The following is a 27,616-nucleotide window of genomic DNA, read 5'->3' as shown; positions in this document are numbered from 1 at the left end:
GCTGCTAGCAGTCCCCAGAAATCCCAGGACAACCCCAATTCCTTCAAGTGAATGACCTCAGAAGGTTATATTGGAGGAAGAATAGAAGAGGTGGGTAAAGGGATACTGAGAGTGAAGACTTGTTTTCATTCTAAATAATGTGAACCGCAGCTAGGGACCATTGGAAGCAGAGGTGGAGTTCACAGCTGGTAGTTGAAACTCATTGGCAATAAGCTAACACACGCAACAGAAGGGCCTGCAATAACTCTGATACCCCTTGATTGGTGCATGCAGCAAGATTAAGCCAACCTCCAGGGACAATCCAATTTCTGGACCTTATTGCCAACACACTGAACAACAGTGGTGTTGCAGTGCAGAGTGTGGCATTCAACTAGATGATCTCAACTGGAACATTAATGTTGGCTTCAACATTCTTGTTAAGAATTATGATATTCAGGAAAAGCATGGTAAATAAAGTAAAGAAGGGCCAAAAGATAAACATACAATGTGTCTAGGATTATGCGGTTAAGAATTTTACATGCAAGAGATTCTAAGTAGAGAATAATAATATGACTCCAACCATTGTCCAATGGCAGTAAAAAAAAATGATGTGCCTGAAACCAGCAGCAACCCAGGTTCAGTCGGGACCTCTTCCATTGTTTGTGTGGAGTTTGCATGTTGCCCCTGTGCCCACATTGGTTTCCTCTGGCTTTCCTCCTCCCATGTGCAAAATATGTGTGGATAGTGAATTAAATGGACACTGCAAATTGTTGCTGGAGTATAGAATCTTGGGGAGAGCTGATAGAGATGTAGGGACAACAAAATGGGTTTGGATAAGATTAGTGAAAATATGTGGATGATAATCAGTGCCGGCTCAGTTGGCCGAAGGCTCGGTTTGTATGCCATCGTTCTATAACTATGTCGCTGGAGAAACGGGGCTAGCAATTCTGTGAGATGGCACGTGTGATGAAATTTAATCCAAATTCCAATTACTAAATGCGATCAGATCCATATGTATGCAAGGTATAAATCTGGAAATTAGATCATAGTCTTCTGAGTGTATAATAGATTTATTATGCACAGAGAATGTTGAGCACAGAGGAATCATGTTAATTGTGTGCTTTCATTATTGATGCCACTCTCACTATTTCCCACGGAAAATTAAAGATTTATCCATGCTTGGGAGCTGCTCACCTAAGGCCAGTGATTGCTAATCGCATTGCATGTAATGCAGGTTCAGACTTAAACGATTACTGACATATTGCATCATCAATCTCTAACTGGATAACAACTTGTTAATTTCAAGGTTTCCCTTCTCTGTTTATGAAGTACAGGTATGCAAGACTTGAGGAGCCCTCTCAGTTTGGTGGTGCACCTTGTAACACTGCCGATAGGGAGGAGAAGGCCTGCAGAGGAACCTGTAGATCCACAAATCGGTGTGAGGGCATTGTATGTGCTGAAACAGGTAACAAATGCCCTCAGTAAAATGTAATCTAGCTGTTCTGGCCCCAAAATACCCAGGGTTATTGAGAGAGGCAAGTGGGGAGATTGTAGGAGGCCCTTGATGAAGATCTTTGCATTCTCTGTAGCCACAGGTGAAGCCCCCAGAGGACTGGAGAGTAACTAGTGTTGTACCTTTGTTTAAGAAGGGAAATAGTGAAAATCCATGAAATTATATGGCAGTGAGCGTTAGGCAAGGTATTGGAGAGGATTCTTTGGGATTCTTTCAGGTATGATTTACAGAAGAGAATGGGATAATCAGTAACAATTAATGTGGCTTTGGCTGTGACAGGCCATGTCTTACTAATTTTATTACGTTTTTTGAGGTGACAAAGGTGACGAATGAGGATAGGGCAGTGGATGTTGTCCACATGGATTTTAGCAAGACATTTAATAGTCCCTCATGGCAGATCGCTCCAGAAGATTAAAATGCAAGGGATTCATGGTGACTTGGTAGTTTGCAATCAGACTGGTTTACCTATAGAAGGCAGTGGTAAAAGGGTGTTATTCTGGCTGGAGATCCGTGACCAGTGATGTTTTGCAAGGATCTGTGCTGGGACCTCTGTTGCTTGTGATGAATATATAAACAATCTGGGTGTAAATGTATATGGGTTAGTAAGTACATATGCAGACAACACCAAAATTAGTGGAGTTGTGGACCATGACCAAAGCTTTCAAGTGATTCAGCGGGATTTAGATCAATTACAGATAAGGGCAGAGAAATGGTAGATGGAGTTTAATCCAGGCAAGCATGAGGTATTGAGCATTAGTAGGTTGACAAGAGTAGATAGTCAGAATGTTTTTCCCAATCTCAAAGACTAAAGGATCTTTAAGGTCAGAATAAGAATATTTAAGGAGATTGATGTGACACGTTTTCTATACAAACAGCGTGGTGAGTGTCTGAAACCACTGCCATCTAACCTCGAGCCAACAATATTGGAGCTACATACTGCCCTTATTTCGAGGCTTTGGACTGAAAGGAATATTGTGTGGAATTCTTATAGGTCGATGCATTCCTCGTCGGCTCGCCTGCAATGGAGATGACGATTGTGGAGATCAGTCTGATGAGAAAGGATGTCGGAGGGTTAGCCATGCTTGCTCCAGGCAGACAGAACCATATTGGGCTGTGCAACATATTGGAAGTGGGTACGTCCAGAAGTAACAGTATAAATCCCTAATACTGTCAATGTAACAATATAAATCCCGAAATGATTTATTCTGAATTTCCAGCACTCCCAGTAGGTAGGCATGGTGGCGCAGGTTATAAAGCTGCTGCCTCACAGTGCCTGAGTACTGAGTTCAATCCTGACCTCAGGTTGTAAATAGCTTGTTCTAAGCTTCTCCCCAGTCTAGTTTCAGTCATAAATCACTGAGTCAAGCACTTGCGTATCTAAACTCTATTTTGACAAAACACAATTATAGTTCAACTACTGTACCTAACCACCGCGGGTTCAATCCTCGTATCTGCCTGATCAAGCCCTCTTGACCTCTCTCAAACAGAGACACTCCAGAAGGTCACGCAGTCCTAAGCGCTCTCCCAGAAGATCGACACAGGACCTCGTGGTAGCGGACTTTTATAGGTCCCCGAACCTCGAGGAGCCGAACTATATGGGGGTGGTCTCTTTACAATCCAATTACAGATATCGATTAACCCCATATATGACAGACATTTCTCTAACCCAATAATACAGTAGCTAATACATTGTATTCAAACAGTGTTTCTCAGAGGAAACGAACATCGCAACATTTGCCCTGATATGCAAGAAAACCAGTCAAGGCACAATACTTAACCCAATCAACATTCAGCAAAGTAAAGCTTTGCAACATTATTTACAATGTGTGTGTGTGTGTCTGGTTTGCATTCATCCAATCCATTCTATGCATTTTGCACCTAATTGTAAATTTTGGAGCACTGGTAGAATGACCGAAAAATTGTGAACAGAATATCAAAGGGAAAGCTCGCCACTGTGTGAATGTGGTCTAATTAATAATTTTTATACATTTACAGATATAATATTTTAACTGACACTTTGGAGGGAACTGTTCTCGACAGCAGATACTATGGAGGCAGCTGTGCCCCATATTATATCAACAACGTAAGATTTAGAAAACCCTATAATTTAGAATTCTACAGCCCTGAGGTAAATATACACCGTGATTTAATATTTTTTAATGCAAAGCTTTTTCAATGTTCAAAATATATTATATTATTTTTGTAAACATTGTTATTTTTAACCAACAAAAGTAATAATAACTTGGAAATTCAACTTCTTAAGTAGTTAAATATCTAACGTTGTTTGGTGGAAAAAAGGGCAAGCCCCGAATAAGAAATCAAAACAAGGAAGATATCATTTTAGACACAAACTGCTGGAGTAACTCAGCGGGACAGGCAGAATCTCTGGAGAGAAGGAATAAGTGATGTTTTGGGTTGAGACCCTTCTTCAGACTGTAAAGAGATCATTTTGGTTTCTCAAAGGAACAGAATGGTAGAGAGACTGAGGATTCAGGAGGAAATTCCAAAGCTGGGCAACCAGACAGCTGAAACAATGGCATCAATAAAGTGATGAGAATTGTAATTCCCCTTTGATATGATATAGGAATATGATATAGTTGGAATTACGGAGACATGGCTTCTGGGTGACCAAGGCTGGGAGCTAAACATGCAGGGGTATTCAATATTCAGGAAGGATAGACAGAAAGGAAGAGGAGGTGGGGTGGCATTGCAGATTAAAGAGGAGATTAATGCAATAGCAAGGAGAGACATTAGCTTGGATGCTGTAGAATCGGTATGGGTAGAACTGCGAAATGGCCACAGACAGAAAACGCTTGTTGGAGTTGTCTATAGACCACCGAACTGCAGTAGGGAGATTGGGGAGAGCATTGAGCAGGAAATTAGGGATGCGTGTAGCAAAGGTACATCAATTATAATGGGTGACTTTAATCTACATATAGATTGGGCGAATCAAATTGGTAGCAGCGCTGAGGAGGATTTCCTGGAATGTATACGGGTGTGTTTTAAACCAATATGTAGAAGACCCGACTAGAGTGCAGGCCATCCTAGACTAAGTATTGTGTAATGAGGAAGGATTAGTTAGCGTTCTTGTTGTGCAGAGCCCCTTGGGCAACAGTGACCATAATATGGTGGAATTCTATGTTAGGATGGAGAGTGACATGGTTAATTCGGAGACTAGGATCCTGAACTTAAAGAAAAGAGACTTTGAAGGTATGAGATGGGAATTGGCTAGGATAGACTGTCAAATTATGCTTAAAGGGTTGACGGTGGAGATGAAATGGCAAAGATTTAAAGACCGCATGGATGAACACCAAAAATTGTTCATCCCTGTCTGGCGAAAAAATAAAACGGGGAAGGCGGCTCAACCGTGGCTAACTATAGGATAGTGTTAAATCCAAGGAAAAGGCATATAAATTGGCCAGAGGAAGCAGCAGACCGGACTGGAAGAAATTTAGAACTCAGCAGAGGAGGACAAAGGGGCTAGTTAAGAGGGAGAAAAAAGAGCATGAAAGAGAGCTTGCGGGATATATAAAAACGGACTCTAAAAGCTTCTTTAGATATGTAAAAAGGAAATGATTACTGAAGACAAATGGAGGTCCCTTACAATCAGAGACAGGTAAATTTATATTGGGAAACAAAGAAATGGCAGAACAGTTAAACAAGTACTTTGGTTCTGTCTTCACTAAGGAAGACACAAACAATCTCCCAGAAACACTAGGGAACTGAGGATCTAGTGGGAGGGAGGAACTGAAGGGAATCCACATTAGTCAGGAAATTGTGTTAAGTAAACTGTTGGGATTGAAGGCAGATAAATCCACAGAGCCTGAGGGTCTGCATCCCAGCATACTCAAGGAGGTGGCCCTAGAAATGATGGATGCATTGGTGATCATTTTCCAATGTTCTACAGACTCTGGATCAGTTCCTGTGGACTGGAGGGTAGCTAATGTAACCCTACTTTTTAAGAAAGGAGGGAGAGAAAACAAAGAATTATAGACCAGTTAACCTTACATCGGTAGTGGGGAAGATTCTTGAGTCGATTAGTAAAGATGTAATAGCAGCGCATTTAGAAAGCAGTGACAGGATCAGTCAAAGTCAGCATGGATTTATGAAGGGGAAATCATGCTTGACTAATCTTCAAGAGTTTTTTGAGGATGTAACAAGAAGAATGGATAAAGGAGAGCCAGTGGATGTAGTGTATCTGGACTTTCAAAAAGCCTTTGACAAGGTCCCACACAAGAGATTAGTGTGCAAAATTAGAGCACATGGTATTGGGGGTAGGGTATTGTCATGGATAGAGAACTGGTTGGCAGACAGGAAGCAAAGAGTAAGAATTAACAGGTCCTTTTCAGAATGGCATGCAATGACTAGTGGGGTGCCACAAGGCTTGGTGCTGGGACCCCAGTTATTTACAATATATATTAACGATTTAGACGAGGGAATTAAATGTAACATCTCCAAGTTTGTGGATGACACAAAGCTGGGTGCGAGGAGGATGCTATGAGGCTACAGGGTTGGGTGAGTGGGCAGATACATGGCAGATGCAGTATAATTTGAATAAAAGTGAGGTTATCCACTTTGGTGGCAAGAACAGGAAGGCAGATTATTATCTGAATGGTGTAAGATTAGCAAAAGGGGAGGTGCAATGAGACCTGGGTTTGCTTGTACGTCAGTCTCTGTAAGTAAGCTTGCAGGTACAGCAGGCAGTGAAGAAAGCTAATGGCATGGTAGACACAAAATGCTGGAGAAACTCAGCGATTGAGGCAGCATCTATGGAGAGAAGGAATTGGAGACGTTTCGGGTCGAGACACTTCTTCAGACTGATGTCAGGGGAGAGGGTAGGACAAAGAAAGAAAGTGGGCGGAGACAGTGTGACTAGTGGGAGGACTGGGAAGGGGGAGGGGAAGGAGTGAGAGAGCAAGGGTTACCTAAAGTTAGAGAAGCCAACGTTCATACTGCTGGGGTGTAAACTACCCAAATCCCTCCAATTTGCTCTAGGCCTCACTCTGACAATGGAGGAGGCCAAAGACAGAAAGGTCAGTTTGAGAATGGGAGGGGGAGTTGAAGTGCTGAGCCACCGGGAGATCAGCTTGGTTAAGATGGACTGAGCGGAGGTGTTCAGCTAAACGATCGCTGAGCCTGCGCTTGTTCTCACCGATGAAGAGAAGTTGACAGCAGATACAGTAGATGAGGTTGGAGGAGGTGCTAGTGAATCTCTGCCGCACCTGGAAAGACTGTTTGGGTCCTTGGATGGAGTCGAAGGGGGAGGTAATGTGACAGGTGTTGCACCTCCTGCAGTTGCAGGGAAAAGTACCTGGGGAGGGGGTGGTTAGCGTGGGTGGGACGAGTTGAGCAGGGAGTTACGAAGGGAACAGTCTCTGAGGAAAGTAGAAAGGGGTGGAGATGGGAAGATATGGTCAGTTGTGGGATCCCTTTGGAGGTGGTGAAAATGTTGGAGGATTATATGTTGTATGCGACGACTGATGGGGTGGAAGATGATGACAAGGTGGACTCTATTCTTGCTGCGAGAGGGGGAGGGGGAGTATGAGAGGAGCTGCGGGAATCGAGGAGACCCTAGTGAGAGTCTCATCTATAATGGAAGAGAGGAACCCCTGTTCCCTAAAGAATGAGGACATCTCCAATGCCCTGGTGTGGAAAACCTCGTACTGGGCGCAGATGAGGCGTAGACAGAGGAATTGGGAGTAGGGGATAGAGTCTTTACAAGAAGAAGGGTGGAAGAAACATTGCAAGAGGATTTGAGTGTAGGAACAAGTAGGTCCTACTGCAGTTGTACAGTGCCCTGGTGAGACCGCACCTACAGTATTGTGTGCAATTTTGGTATCCTAATTTGAGGAAGAACATTATTGCTATTGAGGGAGTGCAGCATAGGTTCACCAGGTTAATTCCCGGGATGGCAGGACTGACATATGATGAAAGAATGGGTCAACTGGGCTTGTATTCACTGGAATTTAGAAGGATGAGAGGGGATCTTGTAGAAACATATAAAATTCTTAAAGGTTTGGACAGGCTAGATGCAGGAAAAAAAGTTCCCGATGTTGGGGGAGTCCAGAACCAGGGGGTCACAGTTTAAGAATAAGGGGTAGGCCATTTAGGACTGAGATGAGGAAAAACCTTTTCACCCAGAGAATTGTGAATCTGTGGAATTCTCTGCCACAGAACGCAGTCGAGGCCAATTCACTGGATGTTTTCAAGAGAGAGTTACAGTAGATTTAGCTCTTAGGGCTACCCAAGGAGTTGTTCCTCCAGTTTGTGAGTGGTGTAACTCAGGCAATGGAGGAGGCCCAGGACAGAAATGAGATTCGGGAAGGAATAATGCAAAAGAATGCTTGATTCTCAGTGTTGACTCAGTGAGACAAAAGGCCCGTTTCCAGGCTGTACAACGTAGATTCTACAATTCAATGACTCATTTCACAATTGTATGCATCTTATCTTTCCAGACAGAAGGAAAACTTGAGCTGACCTCGAATGAATATTCATCATTCTCAAATTTTACCAGCAGTAGGTTTGAACAAAAGTGTCGGGACATTTACTTTAAATTTGCACTTAGCGTTCCAAAACTATTTGAAGTTGGACTTAGTTTTGAAAGCAATAATTTCAAGAAAATGATTCGAAATACCCTCAAATACTCTAATACAGTAAGTATATGGTTTAAACTATTTTTGTTGATTCTGCTCTTCACATTTTATCATTATACCAAATTGATTAGGAAATAAAAGTCCATCAATAGAGTTCCACTGGCAGCTGAATAAGGGAGTGCGGTATAGTGGCGCAGATGGTAGAACCGCTGCGTTCCAGCGTCTGAGACAATCCTGACCTCAGATGCTGTTTGTGTGGAGTTTGCACATTGTTCTGGTGACTACATGTGTTGTGTCCGGGTGTTCCAGTTTCCTCAAACATCTTAAAGATATGCACGTTTGTCGATTAATTGACCTCTGGAAAATTCCCCTTAGTGTCTAAGGAGTAAATTAGAAAGTGACCCAGTGGATTGAAGGGCCTGTTTTAATGCTGTATATCTAAAAAAAAAAAACAGGTATACACAAAGCTCACAGTGAGGCAGCCAATCACATGAGGAGAATAGCCAGAGTTTCTCCTTTTTAACTGTAATCCTCCGACTTCCCCTGAGGTGCATGTTTATATGGTATGGAGGGGGGGGGGGGACTTATCAGACATAGCTGTAATATCTCCTCTCATTCCATAGATGAATTACTGTTCAGTAGTAAGTCAAACTATATATTTGCAACTCAATTTGAGCAACGTTTTCGAGAAAATGCTTAGCTATGGAGAAATTCTTTTTAAAAAAGAATGCCAACCTTTTCAAAGTAACATTGATTAAATACAAAAACAGAAGAAATGCTGGAAAACTAAGCAGGTCAGGCAGCATCAATGAACATAAAAGCAGTCAATGTTTTGAGTCTGTGACCATTCATCAGAATTTTGAAAGGAAGAGATGCAAGTTTGTTTTAGTGGAAGAGAAGGTGCAAGGTGGGAGATCAAAGGGACTGTCTCTTAGGGAGAGTTGAATATTTTGATTATCAATTATTTATTCTTTTTTACATTGTACCTGGTCTCTGAATCAAGAACAAATAACGTTAGCTGGTATACAGCCCTTGCTTTAAAAACCGTAGCATTTATGTGGCTGGTCCAGTTAAATCAATGTTTGATGGTGACTTCAAGGTGTTGATGGGGGATTGAATGCTAGTTTTCTTTGAATTCTAGGGAGAGGTAAATAGATTTCTCTTGTGGAATTACTTAAGGCATTGCACTTGAATGGTTAAAATAATACTTGTCATTTAGCAGTCCAGGCCTGATTGTTGTTCACATTTTGTTGCATGCAAGGATGGACCGCCACAATCTTTGAAACACTGAACAATTATTTGACCTTATGATCAGAGAAACCCATGAATAAAGATGGTTAGGCTGAAGACATCACCCTATGTAATCATATTTCATTGTCCCAAATATGTTCCTGACCAGTGGAATGTTATACACCTTTTTCCCATTGAAATCAGTTTTGTAGTGCCTCATTATCATCGCAATTTGTCAAATGCTATCTTAATGTTAACTGGCAAGCATAATATTGTGGAAAATGAGAACCCATAATGAAGGTAATCTGAAACTGGGTTTAAGGAACATTATTAGGGAAATGCACAGCTACTGTTCCCTTATCGATATGGGCACAATGGGCTAAGTGTTCGGCTGGCAACCTGAAGGTAGCCGGTTCGAATCCCGCTTGGAGTGCATACTGTCGTTGTGTCCTTGGGCAAGACACTTCACCCAACTTTGCCTGTGTGTGAATGTGTGTGAGTGATTGGTGGTGGTCGGAGGGGCCGTAGGCGCAGAATGGCAGCCACGCTTCCGTTAGTCTGCCCCAGGGCAGCTGTGGCTACAGAAGTAGCTTACCACCACCGAGTGTGACTGAGGAGTGAATGAATAATGCGATGTAAAGCGCCTTGAGTATTAGAAAGGCGCTATATAAATCCCATCCATTATTATTATTATTATTATCGATGCTCCCTTTGGTCAGATTACCTATTACATACCTGTATATATCTTGCGATTGAGTTTCGCAATTAATAGATTGTATATTCCATACTTCACTGGCCATGCTCTTCAATCATTGAATTCCTTTGGTTCATTTTCAGAAAACACAATTATTTCATACACAATTCTCGCTCCAAGTGGCCAAGTTCAAGATGAAACCCAGAGACCTTATGCTCCATTATGATTTCTTTCAAAGAGTTAAGCAGTTGCCACCAATTTACAATTATGGAGAATACAGAGAAATCTTTAAGGACTATGGAACTCATTACATGAGCGAAGGCATACTTGGTGGAACATATGAATATATTTGGTCAGTTAACATGAATAAAATCAAGAAAGATGGTAGGTATTAGGTTGAGCTCACTGAAATATTGAGCTGCACCTTTATTTTGATTTCGAGCACTAGAAATAGTTAAACATTTTTGCCAATATCAGAAATGTGTGTGAACTCATGGAAAATTGCTGGGTATGGGCACAAGAATACGTGAAACTATTTTGCTTGAGGCCCTCCTGCTGGTTGATGGAACTCCATTTTGTTATGCCTTTCATTGTTTGTTGCTTGGTATTAATATCAAAGATATAATCAAAAGAACAAATACAAAGGTACAGAAGGTACAGTGCCTCAATCATCACTTTACGATCAGTAATCCATGGCCTAATAATGTTTTGGAGGTATGAATTTTAATCTCATCACCATAATTGTAGAATTTAAATTCATTTTATCCAATAACCTGGAATAAAACGTCTAGTTTCAGCAATAGATTCGGCAATAGTGGCAGTAAAGCTAGCAGAATGATATAATATCCTATCTGGTTCACTATGATAGGGTAGATATGCAGAATATTTTACCCAGAGAAGGGGAATCAAGAACCATAGGGTTAAAGTGAGGGGGGGAATGATTTGATAGGAACCCGAAAAGCAACTTTTCACACAGAGGGTGGTAGGTAAATGGAACAAGCTGCCAGAGGAGATAGTTGAGTCAGATTTATAACAGCATTTAAAATACATTTGGACAGATACATGGATCGGAAGGCTTCAGAGGGATATGGGCCAAACGTGGGCAGGCAGGACTAGTGAAAATGGGGCATCTAGGTCGGCATGGGCCCTAAGAAATGTTTAGGTAAATCTAATGATTACCCCTCTCAGTTCCATCTGCAGGACTTGCCAATTTTCTTCAGTTGGAACAAGTCTATAAATTAATCTCTGAACTTTGTTATTATACAGCAAAGGATTAAAATGTATCAGTATTTGATTACAACGATATCTACTTCAGTTATCCTAAATGATATAGCATAACACATTATGAAATATTTTTATCACTGTTGTATCTATTAAAAGATATTAGTTGGTAATTTTAGTGAAACATTTTGCCATAATATCTTCTCAAGTTACATTTAAATTCTATTTTACATGTGTATGATTTCCAAAATAAATAAACAATAGATTCAATAATAATCTGGAATTTAAATGCAATAACTGAGAAATTAGATGAATCAATACCTTTTACTTAAACCTTTTACTAGTGGAGAGAGTCAAAAGCTTCAAATTCCTGAATGTGCGTAACTCTGAAGATCTATCCTAGGTGCAGCCCATTGATGTAATCATAAAGAAAGCCCCTACTTCCTGAGAAGATTAAGGAGATTCGGTATTTTAGCGAATACTCTCTTGAACCTCAACAGGTGTACAGTAAATAGCACATTGATTGGTTGCGTCATGGCCTGGCTTGGCAATTTGAACGCCCAGGTATGAAAAAGACTGCAAAATGTGAAGAACACTGCCCAGTCCACCTACTGACCTCCGCACCACTGAAGATATCACTGCCTCAAAAAGGCAACCAGCATCATCAGAGACCCACACCACCCTGGCCACACTCTCATGGGCCTGTCCCATTTATGTGACTTTTTCCGCGACTGCTGGCACCCGTCATAGGTTGTTACAGGTCGCCGAAAACTTTCAACGTTGAAAATCCAGCAGTGACCAGAACAAGGTACGACTCTTTGGGTGACTACTCACAACCATACAGGCTTCACCCCTCAACATGTCGCCAGGGTGTCGCCTGTATGGTCGTGAGTCGTCTCCTCAGTCACCCAAAGAGTCGTAGCATCTTTCTGGTCGCCGCTGCATTTTCAACTTTGACATTTTTCCCCGACCTGCAATGACCTATGATGGGTGCCGGCTGTTACCGAAAAAGTCGCGTAGGTGGGACAGGCCATTGGGAAGAATGTATAGGAGCCTGAAAACTGTAATGTCCATATTCAGGAGCAGCTTCTTCCCTACAACCATCAGGCTATTAAATACCACAACCTCCAAATAAGCTCCAAACATAAGCTTCAAATCTCTTGATTTGACAAGGTGGTCTCTGTGCTCTTAGAAATAGCAGGCCAGAGAGCAAGCAAACACAAGGACATTTCTGAGGCTCCTGGAGTCAAGTTCTATGCAAGAATCACTGCAAAGTAAATTAATTCCCTCAGTTATGCCCGTGATGGTCCTTCAAAGTCTTCATCATGCAAGCTTTTATCGTTATGTTAACTCTTCTTGATCAGCAATTTTCCTTCTTTGTTATTTTTTATAACTTCCAGCTTCCTCTACTGTAGACTTAAAAATTTCAAGTAGACATGAATGAATGAATGAATGATTGAGTTTAGTGGCCAAGTATTCACATACAAGGAATTTGCCTTAGTGCTCTGCCCGCAAGTGACAACATGACATACAGTGACTGTTAGGAATGACACGTAAAACATTAAACATTAATAATAAAACAAAACCAGGAGATAAACCTAAACCAATAAAGGAAATTGTCCCCAGTCAGTGGGATACAGACAGCCACCTCTGGACAAGTGGTGTTACAGTGTATGTCATTCCATGCTTGTGCACATTAATCAAGCAATCTCGGAAGTGTTATGAGTTCTGCAAATAATCAATTCTGCATGTAATGCACAGCATAGATAATATTCTTATCTATGATCCTTGCTACTCAGCCATAGAAAAATAGTGTGGAGCTGAAAGCAATGTGATTAGCTCGAAAGCCGCTGTGTAATTAATTTTGGATCTTAGAGCAGCTCTTGGTTGGTTTGAATAATGGTTCTGTTCATTCACCGCAGGGTTCCGCTGATAAATATGTCATGATTAGAACTTTTCGATACATCTACCACATCTTTTGACACTCATGGGGTGCAAAGGGATACATTTTATCAGCTCCCAGCAGTAGTCTCCTAGCAGCAGTGTGGAAAGCTCCTCCTGTCACTGAATGTAAACGCTAGTCTGGCTGTATTATTAATACAGACAAAGATCGCTTTATTGCTTCAGAGGGGACTTAAAAAATGGAAATACCTACTGAAATGGTTAAAAAAAAAAGTATTATTAAGATTGCTATCTGACTACTTGAAATTTGCTAGCTTATCATTCTGGAATTTATGAACATATACAGTATATTATACCACAATGCCACCAAAGTTCACAGAAAGAAAAGATAAACATTTATGAATCATGATTTCACAGTTAGGTATTAGCTACAGAACTGAATTTCAGCCATCTTTGGTGAGTTAAATCTGCTTGTTTATTGTATCAAGGACTCATTGGATCCTCCTCAAAATTGTTAAATTGACAAAAAGATGGCAGCAGAAGGAAATTTCTTCCCAGAAACATGCTCCAAAACTGGACCGGTGTGGTTCCCATTAGTTAGGCCAAGCTCAGTTAAAGGCAGCTTCCAATTGCTGTACTTCAAGAAAGCCATAAGCCCTTAAAGGCACAGTCTCCATAGTAGCCACGCAAATGGTGGCTGCCACAGAGGAGCAAGAGGCTTCAGGGGAAAGTCAGGTTGTTCCCACTTTCACTCAATGAGTGATGCGGGCCCTCAGCAGGGTCACGCATGCCAGAAGGGATGCCAGGGACACACTCTGTGTGCCGAAGGAGCCTGGATCACCATTTGAAGAGTCATGTAGGAGGTGGCTCCAGCTCTCTTCACTAGATATAAGAATGCCAACTAATTTGAAGTAAAGTAATTCCCCATTTATTTCTACATGAACTGTGATATCAACGGGTGCAGGCACATACCATAAAAACACATCAGTCTTGTTACTGTAAATAGAACATGGAGATAAATAAAATACACTACAGATGCTGGAAACCTGAAATAAAAATAAAAATGCAGAGAGGAAAGGTGAACAGGTTAGGCAGGATCAGGGGAGGGAGAAATGGAAATAACATATCAGGTTGCATTTTCATCATAACTATGGTGGCACGGTGGTGCAGCGTTAGAGTTGCTGCTTGCAGCGCCAGAGACCCGGGTTTGATCCCGACTACTGGTGTTGTTTGTACAGAGTTTGTACGTTCTCCCTGTGACCATGTAGGTTTTCTCCGAGATCTTCAGTTTCCTCCCACACTCCAAAGACATACAGGTTTGTAGGTTAATTGGCTTGGTATAAGTGTAAATTGTTCCTAATATGTATAGGCTTGTGTTAATGTGCGGCATATAGTAGGCATAAATAAATACAGAACAGATCAGTGTGACTATATACTATTGAATATATATATACACACATAAATAATCAGATAAAGTGCAATGGTAATTGTTACATCGGGAAAACTGTGCAGCCAAACAAAGAGAGGGATAAAGACAGCAACTTCCATCACATCCTAAAGGGGGTGACGAGAGAGACCCATAGGATTCACGTGGTCTGGCTTTGTATGGAGTAGCATTTGTCAGTTCTTAGCAACGTCCTGCACTCACTGTGCCAGCCAGCACAGTGCTGAGCACTACACCTAAACGTTGAACATCCACACCATTCACGCCAACCCTGCTTCTTCTTATCGAGTCCACATCACAAGATTAGAAATTGTTCAGCCAGAGCTTAACACACTTCTCGGCATCTGCAAACAACGGCGTATTTCGCTTCTTGTGCTTCTTGTGTTTCTTCTGCATGGTGGTGGAAACATTGGTGGAAACAGGGCCGCAACGTCAACACTCTTTCCTTGACCCGCCAACCCTGCTGCTCTACACTGAACTCTGTGACAATTCCTTGCTGGGCACCACCAATGGAGGGCAGGGACTCTTAAGTACCAGCATGCAGATGCAGTGCTGTCAATAACATAGCTCTCTCTAAATATGAAATGTTGCAATTGTCCCTTTTGGTGCTGATTGCATTCATACACTAGTTCCTGGACAGGAATCTTGAGCATTGATAGAGGCAGCAATGTAGAATAATGAGTTTGTCTAAAATGACCCACATTGTGCAAGTGCTTAAACATGCATGAAAACAAAATATTATTCTTAATATTGATCGAGAGGCAAAAGCACTGATAGAAACTAGAATTAAGTGTTTCAATTCTTCTGGGAGAGGAACTGACAGTTTAACCATTGTGCCCAGAAGGAGATGTCATTTTAATGGAAGCAGTATTTCCATTAAAATCCATGGAGACCACATAAACAGCTTCCAATTGAAATAAAAGACTGTTTGATGGATGCATATGCAGACAGCATTAATGTACTGATAATTGTGACATCATGGCTTTTGTTTATTTTACTTTTATAATATTCTGAGCAATGTTATTCATAAAATTAATTGTAATCATCAAAATCTTGGCTGACACTAACACTAACTAATGATAATAAGATTATTTAGATTATTTAAGAATTAATTAAAAGTATGAAATATAAGTAAAGTATGATTCAGGTATTTTATAATGAGAAATGTTTGATGGCCCTCTCTCTGATGTTTCGTTTTTGATTATTCTTTGATAAATGTTTATATTATACAAAACTAATATTTCAATTTGAGACTACTAATTATACCATTAATGGAATATAATCAATATTTCTTTCCCCCCACAAATTGTATGCATCGAATTGGAAACTTTCCTTTCAAGGAAAGTACGGAGCTAGTATTTTTATAAACCAAAAGCTACGGAAGTCCATAGATGCTTAGCCACATTAGGGTGGCTATCACTAACTGCACTAATTGTAGTTGTAGTTGCTTTTCTTTTTTACTTTCCACACTTTACTAACCCTATTAGCTATCACCTTTTTTTTAATCTTATATCACATTATATTTTGTATTTGGAATGGAATTGCATATTTTATTTAAGGAGATACGTTTGGATGGAAAACAGACGTGACCTAAAATTCATCTACCTGAAGTTCAAGTATAAGGTAGGGTTGAGTGTGCTGAATCATCTGCTCTACCACTTAATCACAAGATGCAAGACATGAATATAAAAATTGGGGGTGAGGGAATTAAATTCTGTAGTTGGAATGTTAAGGGAATTAATGAACCTATCAAGAGAGGCAAAGTGTTAGCTCATTTAAAATCATTGAAAACAGATATAATATTTCTCCAGGAGACACATCTTAAAAAGGAAGCACAACACAGATTGAAAGCAAAATGGATTGCTAAAGCGTACCATTCTTCATTCTCACATAAATCAAGAGGTGTTGCAATATTAATTCGTAAAGGTATACCCTTTAAACATATATCAACGATAGAAGACATTGAAGGCAGATATATTGTAATAATAGGGGAGTTATACTTAAAAAAGGTGACTCTCCTCAATGTGTATGGACCAAATTTTGATAGCCCTCTGTTTTTTAAGAGAATTCTTAACAATATCCCGGAAGGTACACAACAAAACTTAATAATCGGTGGAGATTTAAATTGTACATTGGATGCTTGTTTGGATAGATCATCAACTCAAAGAAAACTAAAATCTCGATCATGTGAATTTTTAAATTCATACATTAATACTACTAATATTAAGGACGTTTGGAGAATTGAAAATCGATCGGGCCGAGAATATTCATTTTACTCACCAGTACATAAAACTTACTCAAGGATAGACTATTTTTTAGTAGATTCAAAACTTATCCCATTCACCTATAACTCACAATATCATAACATCATAATCTCAGACCACGCCCCATTAATATTTATGATCAAAGTAAACGGAATGGCAGAGACACAGTCACAATGGAGATTTAATCCCCAAATCTTAAAAGATAAGTCATGTAATGAATATCTAGTAAAACAGATTAAAATGTTTTTTGAGGCTAACGATAGCCCTGAAATCTCTGCCTCCCTTCTTTGGGAAACATTTAAAGCATTTGTACGAGGAGCATTAATTTCTTCCCAATCATTTTTTAATAAAGAGAATAGGGCCAAACAACAGAAACTGGAAATGGAAATAAAGCAATTAGACACAGAAAATGCAGCAGCACCATCCACGATAAAACACAATAAAATTGCAGTATTGAAATATAAATTAAACAAGATTTATTCAGACCAAGTTATAAAACTTTATCAACATACAAAACAATTAAATTTTGAATTTGGTGACAAACCACAAAAACTATTAGCGCGTCAACTTCGCAAATTGGACGGGGAAAAAACAATATACAAAATTAGAACAGATAAGGGAGAAACATTAACACTGCCTAAAGATATTAATGATAGATTTCTACAATACTACCAAAAATTGTATTCATCTAAAATAACAGAACAATCAACGGGAATGGAAACATTTTTACAGAATTGTAAGTTTGCGGGTCTAGATCAGAAAGAGAGAGAATTGCTAGGGGCTGAAATTACGATAAAAGACATTGAAGAATCAATAAAGTCCTTAAAAAACAGAAAGTCGGCAGGACCCGATGGTCTAAATTCGGAATTTTATAAAAAAAAATTATGATTTGCTTTCCCCACGCCTACAGACAATGTACAAATACGCTTATACTCAACAGAAACTCTAAATGAATCTACAATCATACTTATACCAAAAACGGACAAGGATCTTGAAGACCCAGGTTCATACAGAGCTATAGCCCTCTTAAATACTGATCAGAAATTATTAACTAAGATTCTATCTAATAGATTGAGCTTAGTGATCAGCAAATTATTACATCCCGACCAAACAGGGTTTATCCCCAAACGGTATTCATTTTTTAATCTGAGAAGATTATTTAATATTATATACTCCAATAGAATCCCTAACGCAGAGCTAGCAATTATCTCGTTAGATGCTGAAAAAGCATTTGACCAGGTAGAATGGCCATATTTATTTTCGGTGATGGAAAAATTTCAACTAGGAGAGAAGTACTGTACATGGGTTAAATTGTTATATTCTAACCCAACAGCTAGAATATTAACAAACAAAATGTTATCAACTAAATTTAATCTCTCTAGAGGCTGTAGACAAGGATGCTCACTATCCCCACTATTATTTGCTCTTGCAATCGAACCCCTAGCAGAAAGCGTTAGAAACCATCCAGGAATATTTGGATACAATACTAGAGACACAAGGAATAAAATCTCCTTATATGCAGATGATATACTAATATATATTACAAAATTAGAAACTAGTATTCCAAACCTATTAAATCTAATAACTCAATTTGGTCAGTTTTCGGGATATAGAATCAATTGGAATAAAAGCGAAATCATGCCAATAACAAAATTCAATTTACATACAATACAACAATCCCCTTTTAAAATAGTTAAAGATAAATTTAAATACTTAGGAATCTATGTAACTAAGACATATACCTCTTTATTTAAACTAAATTTCCCACCCTTACTGAATAAACTACATAAGAATATTCAATACTGGAAAACACTCCCCATTTCAATGCTTGGGAGAATTAATGCTATAAAAATGATTTTTTTACCGCAACTGCTGTACCTACTTCAATTAATTCCGATATATATCCCAAAAACTTTTTTCAAAAAAGTCGATTCCATTGTTACATGTTTTGTCTGGGATTATAAGAATCATGGAATAAGTAAAAAACATTTATGTAAATCAAAGATAAATGGAGGTCTGGCTTTGCCAAATTTCTTATTTTATTTTTGGGCAGTCCATATTAAAAACATGAATTTTTGGCTGGAAGAAATGGATCAACAACCAGATTGGCTAATGATGGAAAATGAAGACTGTCTACCTTTTGAAATTGGACCGATCATATTTGCCCCCACAAAACTGCACAAAAAAGCCTATAAAGAAAACCCCATAATACATAGTGGAATACGAATTTGGAAACAAATAAAAAAAGATTTAAAATTGAATAATATACCACTCTGCCTTCCCATTGTAAATAATCCTTTATTCAAATCATCCTTTATGGACAAAGGTTTCACACAATGGAAAAATCATGGAATCAAAAATATAGGACATCTTTATGGGAAAGGTACTTTTCTTTCATTTCAAGAGTTACAACAGAATTATGGACTGCACTCAAATAATTTCTTCAGATATCTACAAATTAGAGAATATGTTAAATCTAATACACAAGTTTACAGGAATAGGGAATCAGAAATTCTTGATGAATGTCTGAACAAGCATCCTAATACTGAAAAACTAATAGCTTATATTTATAACACCCTACTAAATAACGAGGTACCACCGACCGAACCATATAGATACAAATGGGAAAATGAAATAGGTCATCCTATCACGAAAGATATGTGGGACGAAAGTTTACAACAAATACATCAATGTTCATTAAATGCCAGACATACTTTAATACAATTCAAGGTCTTACATAAACTACACTTCTCTAAAATAAAACTAAATAGAATCTTCCCACAAATCTCTCCTATTTGTGATAAATGTCTACATTTAGAGGCTAATTTAACACATACGTTTGCAAACTGTATAAAACTTAAACATTTCTGGACAGATATTTTTGAAATAACTTCAGAAGTTATTAATACTAAACTGGACCCAGACACAAAATTAATAATACTTGGAATATCAGAACAAAGCTTAACACTCACAACAAACCAAAGAAACTTCCTCAATTACAGTATAATAACCGGAAAAAAATTAATATTAAAATTTTGGAAAGGCCCTACAACCCCCACAATTAAAATGTGGATTACGGAAATGTCGGAGACCCTATACTTAGAAAGAATTACACTTGTCTTAATGGACAAACAAGATCTTTTCCATAAAATTTCATGGAAAAAATTTCCATTCATTAACTATCTGAAGGGATAGATTGGCACAGCACGAGGACCCAACTGAAACTTGAACTCAGGAACAGATGAAAAGCTATACTTTATAACCTACGAACCTATCTCCATTGATGTATTACAGGTAACCCATTCCACCTCCCTTGTTTTTCTGTTGTGTTTTTTTTGTTTTTTTTGCTTTCTTTTTTATTTGTAACTTACTACCCTCTCTTTTTCTCGCTTTCTATAAAAAATAAAAATACTAGAAGCAGAAGTAATTGATAATGGAAAATTTTAATAATGTATGACTGATGTATATGAAAAGTTTTTTTTTACTATAATATGTAACTACATTTTATAATATGTCTACTTCTAATAAATAAATAAATAAATAAATAAATAAAAGATCTTGGCTGATAGCACTATTTCTCCTCATATCTATAGGTTACACATTGGACGATGTAAAAAATTGTGCAAAGGCCGGCATTAGTGGAGGTGTGGACATCGAAGGAATCATGGTAGCTATCGGAGTTGGTGCTGGGTTCTGCGCTGGTTTTCTGAAAGGAAAAGGAGGTATTAGTGCTGTTACAGATTTTCATATCTATATTACTAAATCTCTGATCTTGACCGCTTTTGGCCGACTGTGCTGCGATTTCCGAGAGAACGCCGCCACCTACGGCCGTCATTTTTGGCCACCTCGCTCAGAGCCCCCCTCCGCCGTATGAGTGCGGAGGATTTGTTCCATCGATGAAAAATTAGAGAGATATTAATGTTTTTACAAAATTCCCCATTCTCTCTGCTGCCCGCGCTGGCGGCAGGGGGAGGGACTATAAAACCAGGAAGTGTCGTGCCTCTCTCAGTCTCTGCCAGACCAGGAAGCGAGAAGGTCACGGCTCTCTGAGCTGCGAATAACACTGAACGCACGTCTACTCCACGGTGAGTCCCCTCGATGCGGCTGTAAAGTGGCTGCAGCCCTTTTTAACAAGTTTGTGTTAACAAATTGAATTTTGGTTGTCGGGGGTCTGCAGCCCAATTGTTTGCCTCGCCTTTTTTAACAAGTTTGTGTTCACAAAATGAATTTTGGTTGTCGGGTGTCTGCAGCCCAATTGTTTGCCTCTACTTTTTGACAAGTTTGTGTTCACAAAATGAATTTTGGTTGTCGGGTGGCTGCAGCCCAATTGTTTGCCTTGGCTTGGCTTTTAAAATCGTTGCAACAGTTGGATGCCTGCCCAAGCATTCATACGGCCCACAATGTCTATACTAGCCCTCTGGAAACCAGTACCTTCAGACCGCAACACCCATGATAGCGCAACAGACAGCCCCTCCCACTGGCGAGCAGTATTGGAATTGGTGGAGAGGTGGAATATTACGTTGGTGACCAGCCCTCCCGTGTGATGCTGGGACCCAACGGGTCCCACTTAGTCTAGTAAAAGATAAAATTAGATGTGTCCTGCATATAGTATAGATTCATTCCAGACAATCAATAATCTAGATACATTTTAGCTCTATTTATAGTTAAAAGTATGTAAATATATGATACAATTTGCTACTGAGGTACAGAGATCTGGAAGATCCTAAGTTACTGATGAAGTGATCACAAACATGATACGATAGAACTTTATTTATCCCAGGAGGGAAATTGATCTGCCAACAGTCATAAAAACACAAAATATACAAAACACAAAATACATGAAACATGAGATTAAAGGGATGAGTGGAAAGGCTTGGGGGATGTGCAAAGATTGGGGAGGGGGGTGGAGTGTGTCTCAGCCTACCCATGACAGAAGGGGGAGGAGTTGTACAGTTTGATAGCTACAGGGAAGAAGGATCTCCTGTGGCGTTCTGTCCCGCATCTTGGGTGGAACCAATTTGTTGCTGAAGGTATTCCTCGGGTTGACCAGTGTGTCATGGAGGGGGTGGGCTTGATTGTCCAGGATGCTCTGCAATTTGAGGAGCATCCTCCCCTCCAAGACCACCTCCAACTTGTCAGAGAGAAGTTGAAGATCAGGAAGCTGCTTTCACAGATATAGGTCTTGGGGCATGAAAACCCGGTCTTGGGACCCAAACTATGCGAGATAAGTTTATGATCTGTATCAATGATTTGGATAAGAACATAAAAGGCATGGATTATAAGTTTGCAGATGACACTAAAATGGGTGGTATTGTAGATAGTGAAGATGCTTGTCAAAAATTGCAGCAGGATCTTAAGCAGTTGGGCAGGTGGGCTGACGAATGATTGATGGAATTTAATACAGAGAAGTGCGAGGTATTGCATTTTTGGGCAGCCTAACAAGGGCAGGACCCACACAGTGAAAGGCAGAACTCTGTGGAGTCTTGTAGAGCAAAAGGATTTAGGAGTGCAGTGAAAGTGGCAGCACAGGTAAGTAGGGTGGCCAAGAAGACCTTTGGCACATTGACCTTCATCAGTCAGGATATTGAGTATAAAAGTGGGCGGCCATGTTAATGCTGTATAAGGCATTGATGAGGCCACATGTAGAATATTGTGTTCAGTTCTGGGCACGGTGTTATAGGAAAGATGTTGTAGGGTTGGAAAGGGTGCAGAGAAGATTTACAAGGAAGTTGCCAGGACTCGAAGGCCTGAGCTATAGCAAAGTCCCCCACCACACCACCAACATCGTAGCTCCCCTCCCGGACGAGCTAAACCACTTCTACGCTTGGTTCAAGCGGAAGCACCCCGACCCCCCCCCCCCCCCCCCCCGCCGAGACCTCCCGCCGAGACCCCCCGCCGCTGAGGACCACACCCCGACCATCACAGAGGACTATGTGCGCCGGTCGCTCCAGAGAGTCAACGCTCACAAAGTGGCTGGCCCGAATGGCATACCCGGTCGGGTCCTGAAGGCATGTGCAAGTCAGATAGCGGGGGTGTTCACCGATATTTTTAACCCCTCGCTTTCCCTAAGATCCATCCCCACCTGTCTGAAAACCTCCACCATTATCCCCATGCCCAAGCACAACAAACACACCGCCCTCAACGACTGGCAACCCATAGCATTGACCCATCATCAGCAAATGCTTTGAGAAGCTAGTCAAGGACATAATCTGCTCCTCACTACCCAACAACCTGGCCCCCTGCCAATTTGCCTACCGCATCAACAGATCAACAGACGATGCCATCACTCACACCCTTCACACCGCCCTCACCCACCTGGACAAGAGGGACACATGTAGGGATGCTGTTCATAGACCACAGTTCAGCATTCAACACAATTGTACCCTCTAAGCTTGTCGGCAAGTGCCTGGACCTGGGGCTGAACCCACGCCTGTGCACCTGGATCCTGCATTTCCTGACGGGTCGACCCCAGGTGGTGAAGATCGGAGACCACAGCTCCACAGCCCTCACTCACCCTTACCATCGGAGTACCTCAGGGTTGTGTGCTCAGCCCCCTCCTGTACGCCCAACATGACACCAACACCATCGTCAAGTTCGCGGGCGACTCTACAGTCGTGGGTCTGATCACCAACGAGGCCGAGTAATCCTACAGAGAGGGGGTAGTGGCCCTGAAACGGTGGTGCCAGGCCAACATCCTCTCTCTCAACGTCGACAAGACCAAGGAGGTGATCGTCGACTACAGGATCGGTTCATGGACCCCCCCCCATCAACATCAAAGGTGTAGCGGTGGAGAGCTTCAAGTTCTTTGTGTCCACATCATTGAGGACCTGACCTGAACCACCCACATTTCTACCATCACAATAAAGGTGCAACAGCGCCTACAACTGAAGAAATTCGATCTGAACCCCAGGGTCCTCAGGGATTTGTACAGAGGCACCGTGGAGAGCATCCTGTTAGGCTCCACTTGGCATGGCAGCTGGCACCAGCCACGCCCGAAGGGTCTGGCCGAGAGTGATGCTGATGGCCCAGCACATCACCGGGTGCCAGCTGCCCTCCCTCCACGACATCGACTCCAGCCCTGAGGATCATCAAAGACCCCAGCCACCCAGACCACGGTCTATTCTGCCTGCTGGCCCTCAGGCAGAAGGTACTGACTGGAGCATCAGCTCCCGTACCACCAGCCACTTGCACAGATTTTTCCCCCAGGCAATCAGGCTGCTGAACCAACCAGCCCTGAAACCTACCTGAACTGGTCTATAATTTAATGTTCAATTTATTATTTAATATTAAATTTACTGTACGGAATCCTCCAGCACAACATTTTCATAGAGGATTGTACCATGTATGGAACTGGCATGACAATAAACTGCTTGAATCTTGAATCTTGAATTGTGAGGTTGCGCAGGCTGGGTCTCTATTATCTGGAGCACAGCAGGATGAGGGGTGATCTTATAGAGGTGGATAAAATCATGATAGGTATAGATCGGGTCATGGGCAGTAATCCTGGGGGGGGGGGGGGCATGGGGCATGGGGCACGTCCCCCCCCCCTTCACCCCCATTCATTGAGAGGTGGGGGACAATCCTCCCCCATGTTTTGTAATCCAGACTTTATCAGACGTTTTCAAAGGGCTGAATTGGCCCGTTCGTGGGGCCTTTCATCGCCCGGCGCGGCTTAAAATCAAACTGCTGTATCGAGGCGATCGAGGCGATCGAGGCTCCCGATGTTGAAGCCCCCGCCGGCCGATGAAAGACCCTGTGAGCAGGCCGATTCAAGCCCCACGATTCGGGGCGGACAAAAGCTGCTGTTGTTGGAGTTCTGAGTCAGTCACAAACCAGGTCAGCTCCCGATGTTACTGTCCACAGAGCCCACGGCCGAAGCCTCGAGTGTGTGCACATGCGCGTGCATGAGGGGGACACAAAGAAATTGTGTCCCCCTCATGTTTTGATAGCGATTTCTGTGCCTGGATCGGGTAAATGCACAGAGCCTTTTACCCAGAGTAGGGGAATCGAGAACAAGAGGACATAGGTTTAAGGTGAGGGGGGAAAGATTTAATAATACTCTGAAGGGTAACTTTTTTACATAAAGGATGGTGGGTATATGGTCCGAACTGCCGCAGGAGGAAGTTGAGGCAGGTACCATCATAACGCTTAAGAGATATTTGGACAGGTCCATGGATAGAATAGGTTTAGAGAGTTATGAGCCAAGCACAGGCAAGTGGGACAAGTGCAGATGGGGCATGTTGGTTGGCGTGGGCAAGTTGGTCCAAAGGGCCTGTTTCTATGCTGAATGGCACTATGATTCTAAGTTATGATTCCGTATATGAAATTGAATCTAGCGGAAGAGGATTTAAATCACCTTGGGTCACCCCTCTGCCAAACAAACCTTCTAACAAATCACATCCAAGCAGATTAACTACTTGAGCAATCTGCTGAGGGAACTCTGTGCGTCAGAGAGCGTCTGTGGAGAGAAATGGACAAAGTTTCAGGTCAGGACCCTTCTTCAATCCGAAGGAGATTCCTAACCTGAAATGTTGTTCGTCCATTTTCCTCCACTGTCACTGCCTGGCCCGTTGAATTCCTACAGCAGATTGTTTTTTTATTAAGATTCCTGCATTTGCAGTCTCTCTTGTCTCCATGCTAGCTGCTCTGTTGGGGGGAACTTATTCATCATCTTCCAAGGCAAGAGGTGAAAAAATATAGTGGAATAAAGGGGAGAATTTTGTTCGACTTTTTCCTTTGAAATTAATTCTATTGTAAATTCTACCCACAAGACAGTGTTGCCAAATCGGCTTACACAGAAGACTTCATAGTACTTGTGCGTGGAGGAGCAAGTGAACATGTGACAGCACTGGCTCACAAAAATCTTCCAACTGTGAAACTGATGCAGGAATGGGGCGATGCAGTCGAGTACAACCCAGAAGTCATTAAATTTAAGGTAAACCTTTTCACTGAAGTGAAACATTCAGTAAAGGGAGACATCAAGCAATGTGAACATCTTAGTGCCTTGATTACTGCTGCTCCAAATACCTTAACTTAGAAATGCTTCTTTATAGATTTCATACCCCTTCCCTTTCAGATGTAAATTAACTACACAGCTCATTTTCTTTGCATTCAATTCACATATTTTGTATTGTGTTTTTACCATTCCCAGGCCTTGGTAATTGTGAGATCCTAAATATAAATCAACATAGAAGGCCTTTCAATTATTTTCCAACTTGACAGAGGAAGGGAGAAAGAAAAATTGCTCCCCTCCAGTGTTAAAGGAAAAAAATAGTCGGCATACTAATGGGGATAAAAATTAATTTGGTATTTGATAAAAAATCTCCAGTTAGCTGAAACCTTTCTTTTATAATTGTAATTTCTTCTTTGTTTTTTGACTATTCCTGATCTCTTTTTGTGCATTATTTTCTCTTTTGTATCATTATATTTGGTTTTATTTCTGTTTCTTTTTGGTTTACCATTATTTGCTCCGAGGACCTCAATATAATTTTCAGTGAAAGATCATCTTGGCTCACGAATGCTGATGAAAATGTCTGCTACTCCCATCAGAGCATCTAATTTAGTAATGGATGCCTTGCATATTTTCATTTTGATCCACAAGTTTACTCTGTTTAAACCAGTACAGGTCGAACACCAATTTTCCGGCAAGTGATGGTCCACCCACCCCAATAACCCGGACAAAATTTCGAGAGCTCGGTTGAATTTCCTTGTGTGGCCACAGATGTCATTGCGAATGCTCTTCCCGGTCGTGTCCCTCCGTCATGAAAGTATTAACTATGGTCACAATATTCTCTCCTAACTGTTTCATAAAGACAATACAGTAAACCCTCGTTTTAACGACCCTCGTTTTAATACAGATGTCAGATATAGCTGACAGACCTGCTGACCCCATGCTTGCACCGTCTCCCAGACGTTTAGAGCTCCGGTTTCCGACGCCATTCCTGACATGCAAGGTGCACTAGTGAGCCCTTCTTCACTCAGCCAAAGGGCACAAAGTGCTGGAGTAATTCAGTGGTCAGGATCTCTGGAGAACACAGATAGTGACATCAGGACCCTTCCTCAGACTGATTCAGTCGGCTGAGTTACTCCAGCACTGGTGGGGATGGGTTGGCAGGTCATTCCATTCACATTCAATTCACATTTTATATTTGTTTTATTTAAGTTTCTGGCACACTGTGGAGCTTTAGCGACAAGGGAGGGGCCAAGGGTGTATTGTCATTTCATTATCACATGACCTCTGTTGGTCCAGTGATACTGGTAATCCAGAAAGGCTCTGGAACTGAGGGTGCCGGAAAATTGGTGTTCATCCCATACTAAGTTTTCCTATCATCAGTATAATTATTTCTCGCCATCCTGCCCGATTTTGATTTAATGGATCAAAATATCCAGTTGTGATCTTTCCTTACATTGGCAAGACACGTTGTGTCCAGGTTATGACAGGGTTTCCTCCTGAATGCAGTGCTCGGCAGTCGAGGTGCAGGTGGCACAGCAGTAGATTTGCTGCTTTACAGAGACCCAGGTTTGATCCTGACTACAGGTGCTGTCTGTAAGGAGTTTGTAAGTTCTCCCCGTGACCTGCGTGGATTTTTTTCTGGGACCTCTGGTTTCTCACATACACCACAGGTTTGTTGGGTTAATTGGCTGGGTGAAATTGTAAGTTGTCCCTAGGGTGTAGTAGAGTAGTGTGCGGGGATCGCTGGTCAGCGTGGACTCAGTGGGCCAAAGGGTCTGTTTCCGTGCTGTATCTCTAAACTAAGCATTTTGTGACCCGAAAAG

General features: G+C 41.2%; 1 protein-coding gene across 1 annotated transcript in view; it reads left to right on the top strand.

Moving 5' to 3' along the window:
• LOC116978123 overlaps positions 1–27,616 on the top strand; it is a 279,728-nt gene that overhangs the window by 248,317 nt on the left and 3,795 nt on the right. Inside the window, exons 18-24 of the mRNA XM_033029145.1 lie at positions 1,309–1,444; positions 2,484–2,625; positions 3,488–3,620; positions 7,948–8,145; positions 10,153–10,393; positions 20,434–20,562; positions 25,612–25,775. Of these exons, the coding sequence (XP_032885036.1) occupies positions 1,309–1,444; positions 2,484–2,625; positions 3,488–3,620; positions 7,948–8,145; positions 10,153–10,393; positions 20,434–20,562; positions 25,612–25,775 (1,143 nt within the window). The remainder of the gene's footprint in view (positions 1–1,308; positions 1,445–2,483; positions 2,626–3,487; positions 3,621–7,947; positions 8,146–10,152; positions 10,394–20,433; positions 20,563–25,611; positions 25,776–27,616) is intronic.

This window comes from Amblyraja radiata, chromosome 10, assembly GCF_010909765.2.
Source record: "Amblyraja radiata isolate CabotCenter1 chromosome 10, sAmbRad1.1.pri, whole genome shotgun sequence".
NCBI classification, from domain to species: domain Eukaryota; kingdom Metazoa; phylum Chordata; class Chondrichthyes; order Rajiformes; family Rajidae; genus Amblyraja; species Amblyraja radiata.
The sequence above is the reverse complement of the archived record's forward strand: the minus strand, read 5'-3'. Positions and strand labels throughout refer to the sequence as shown.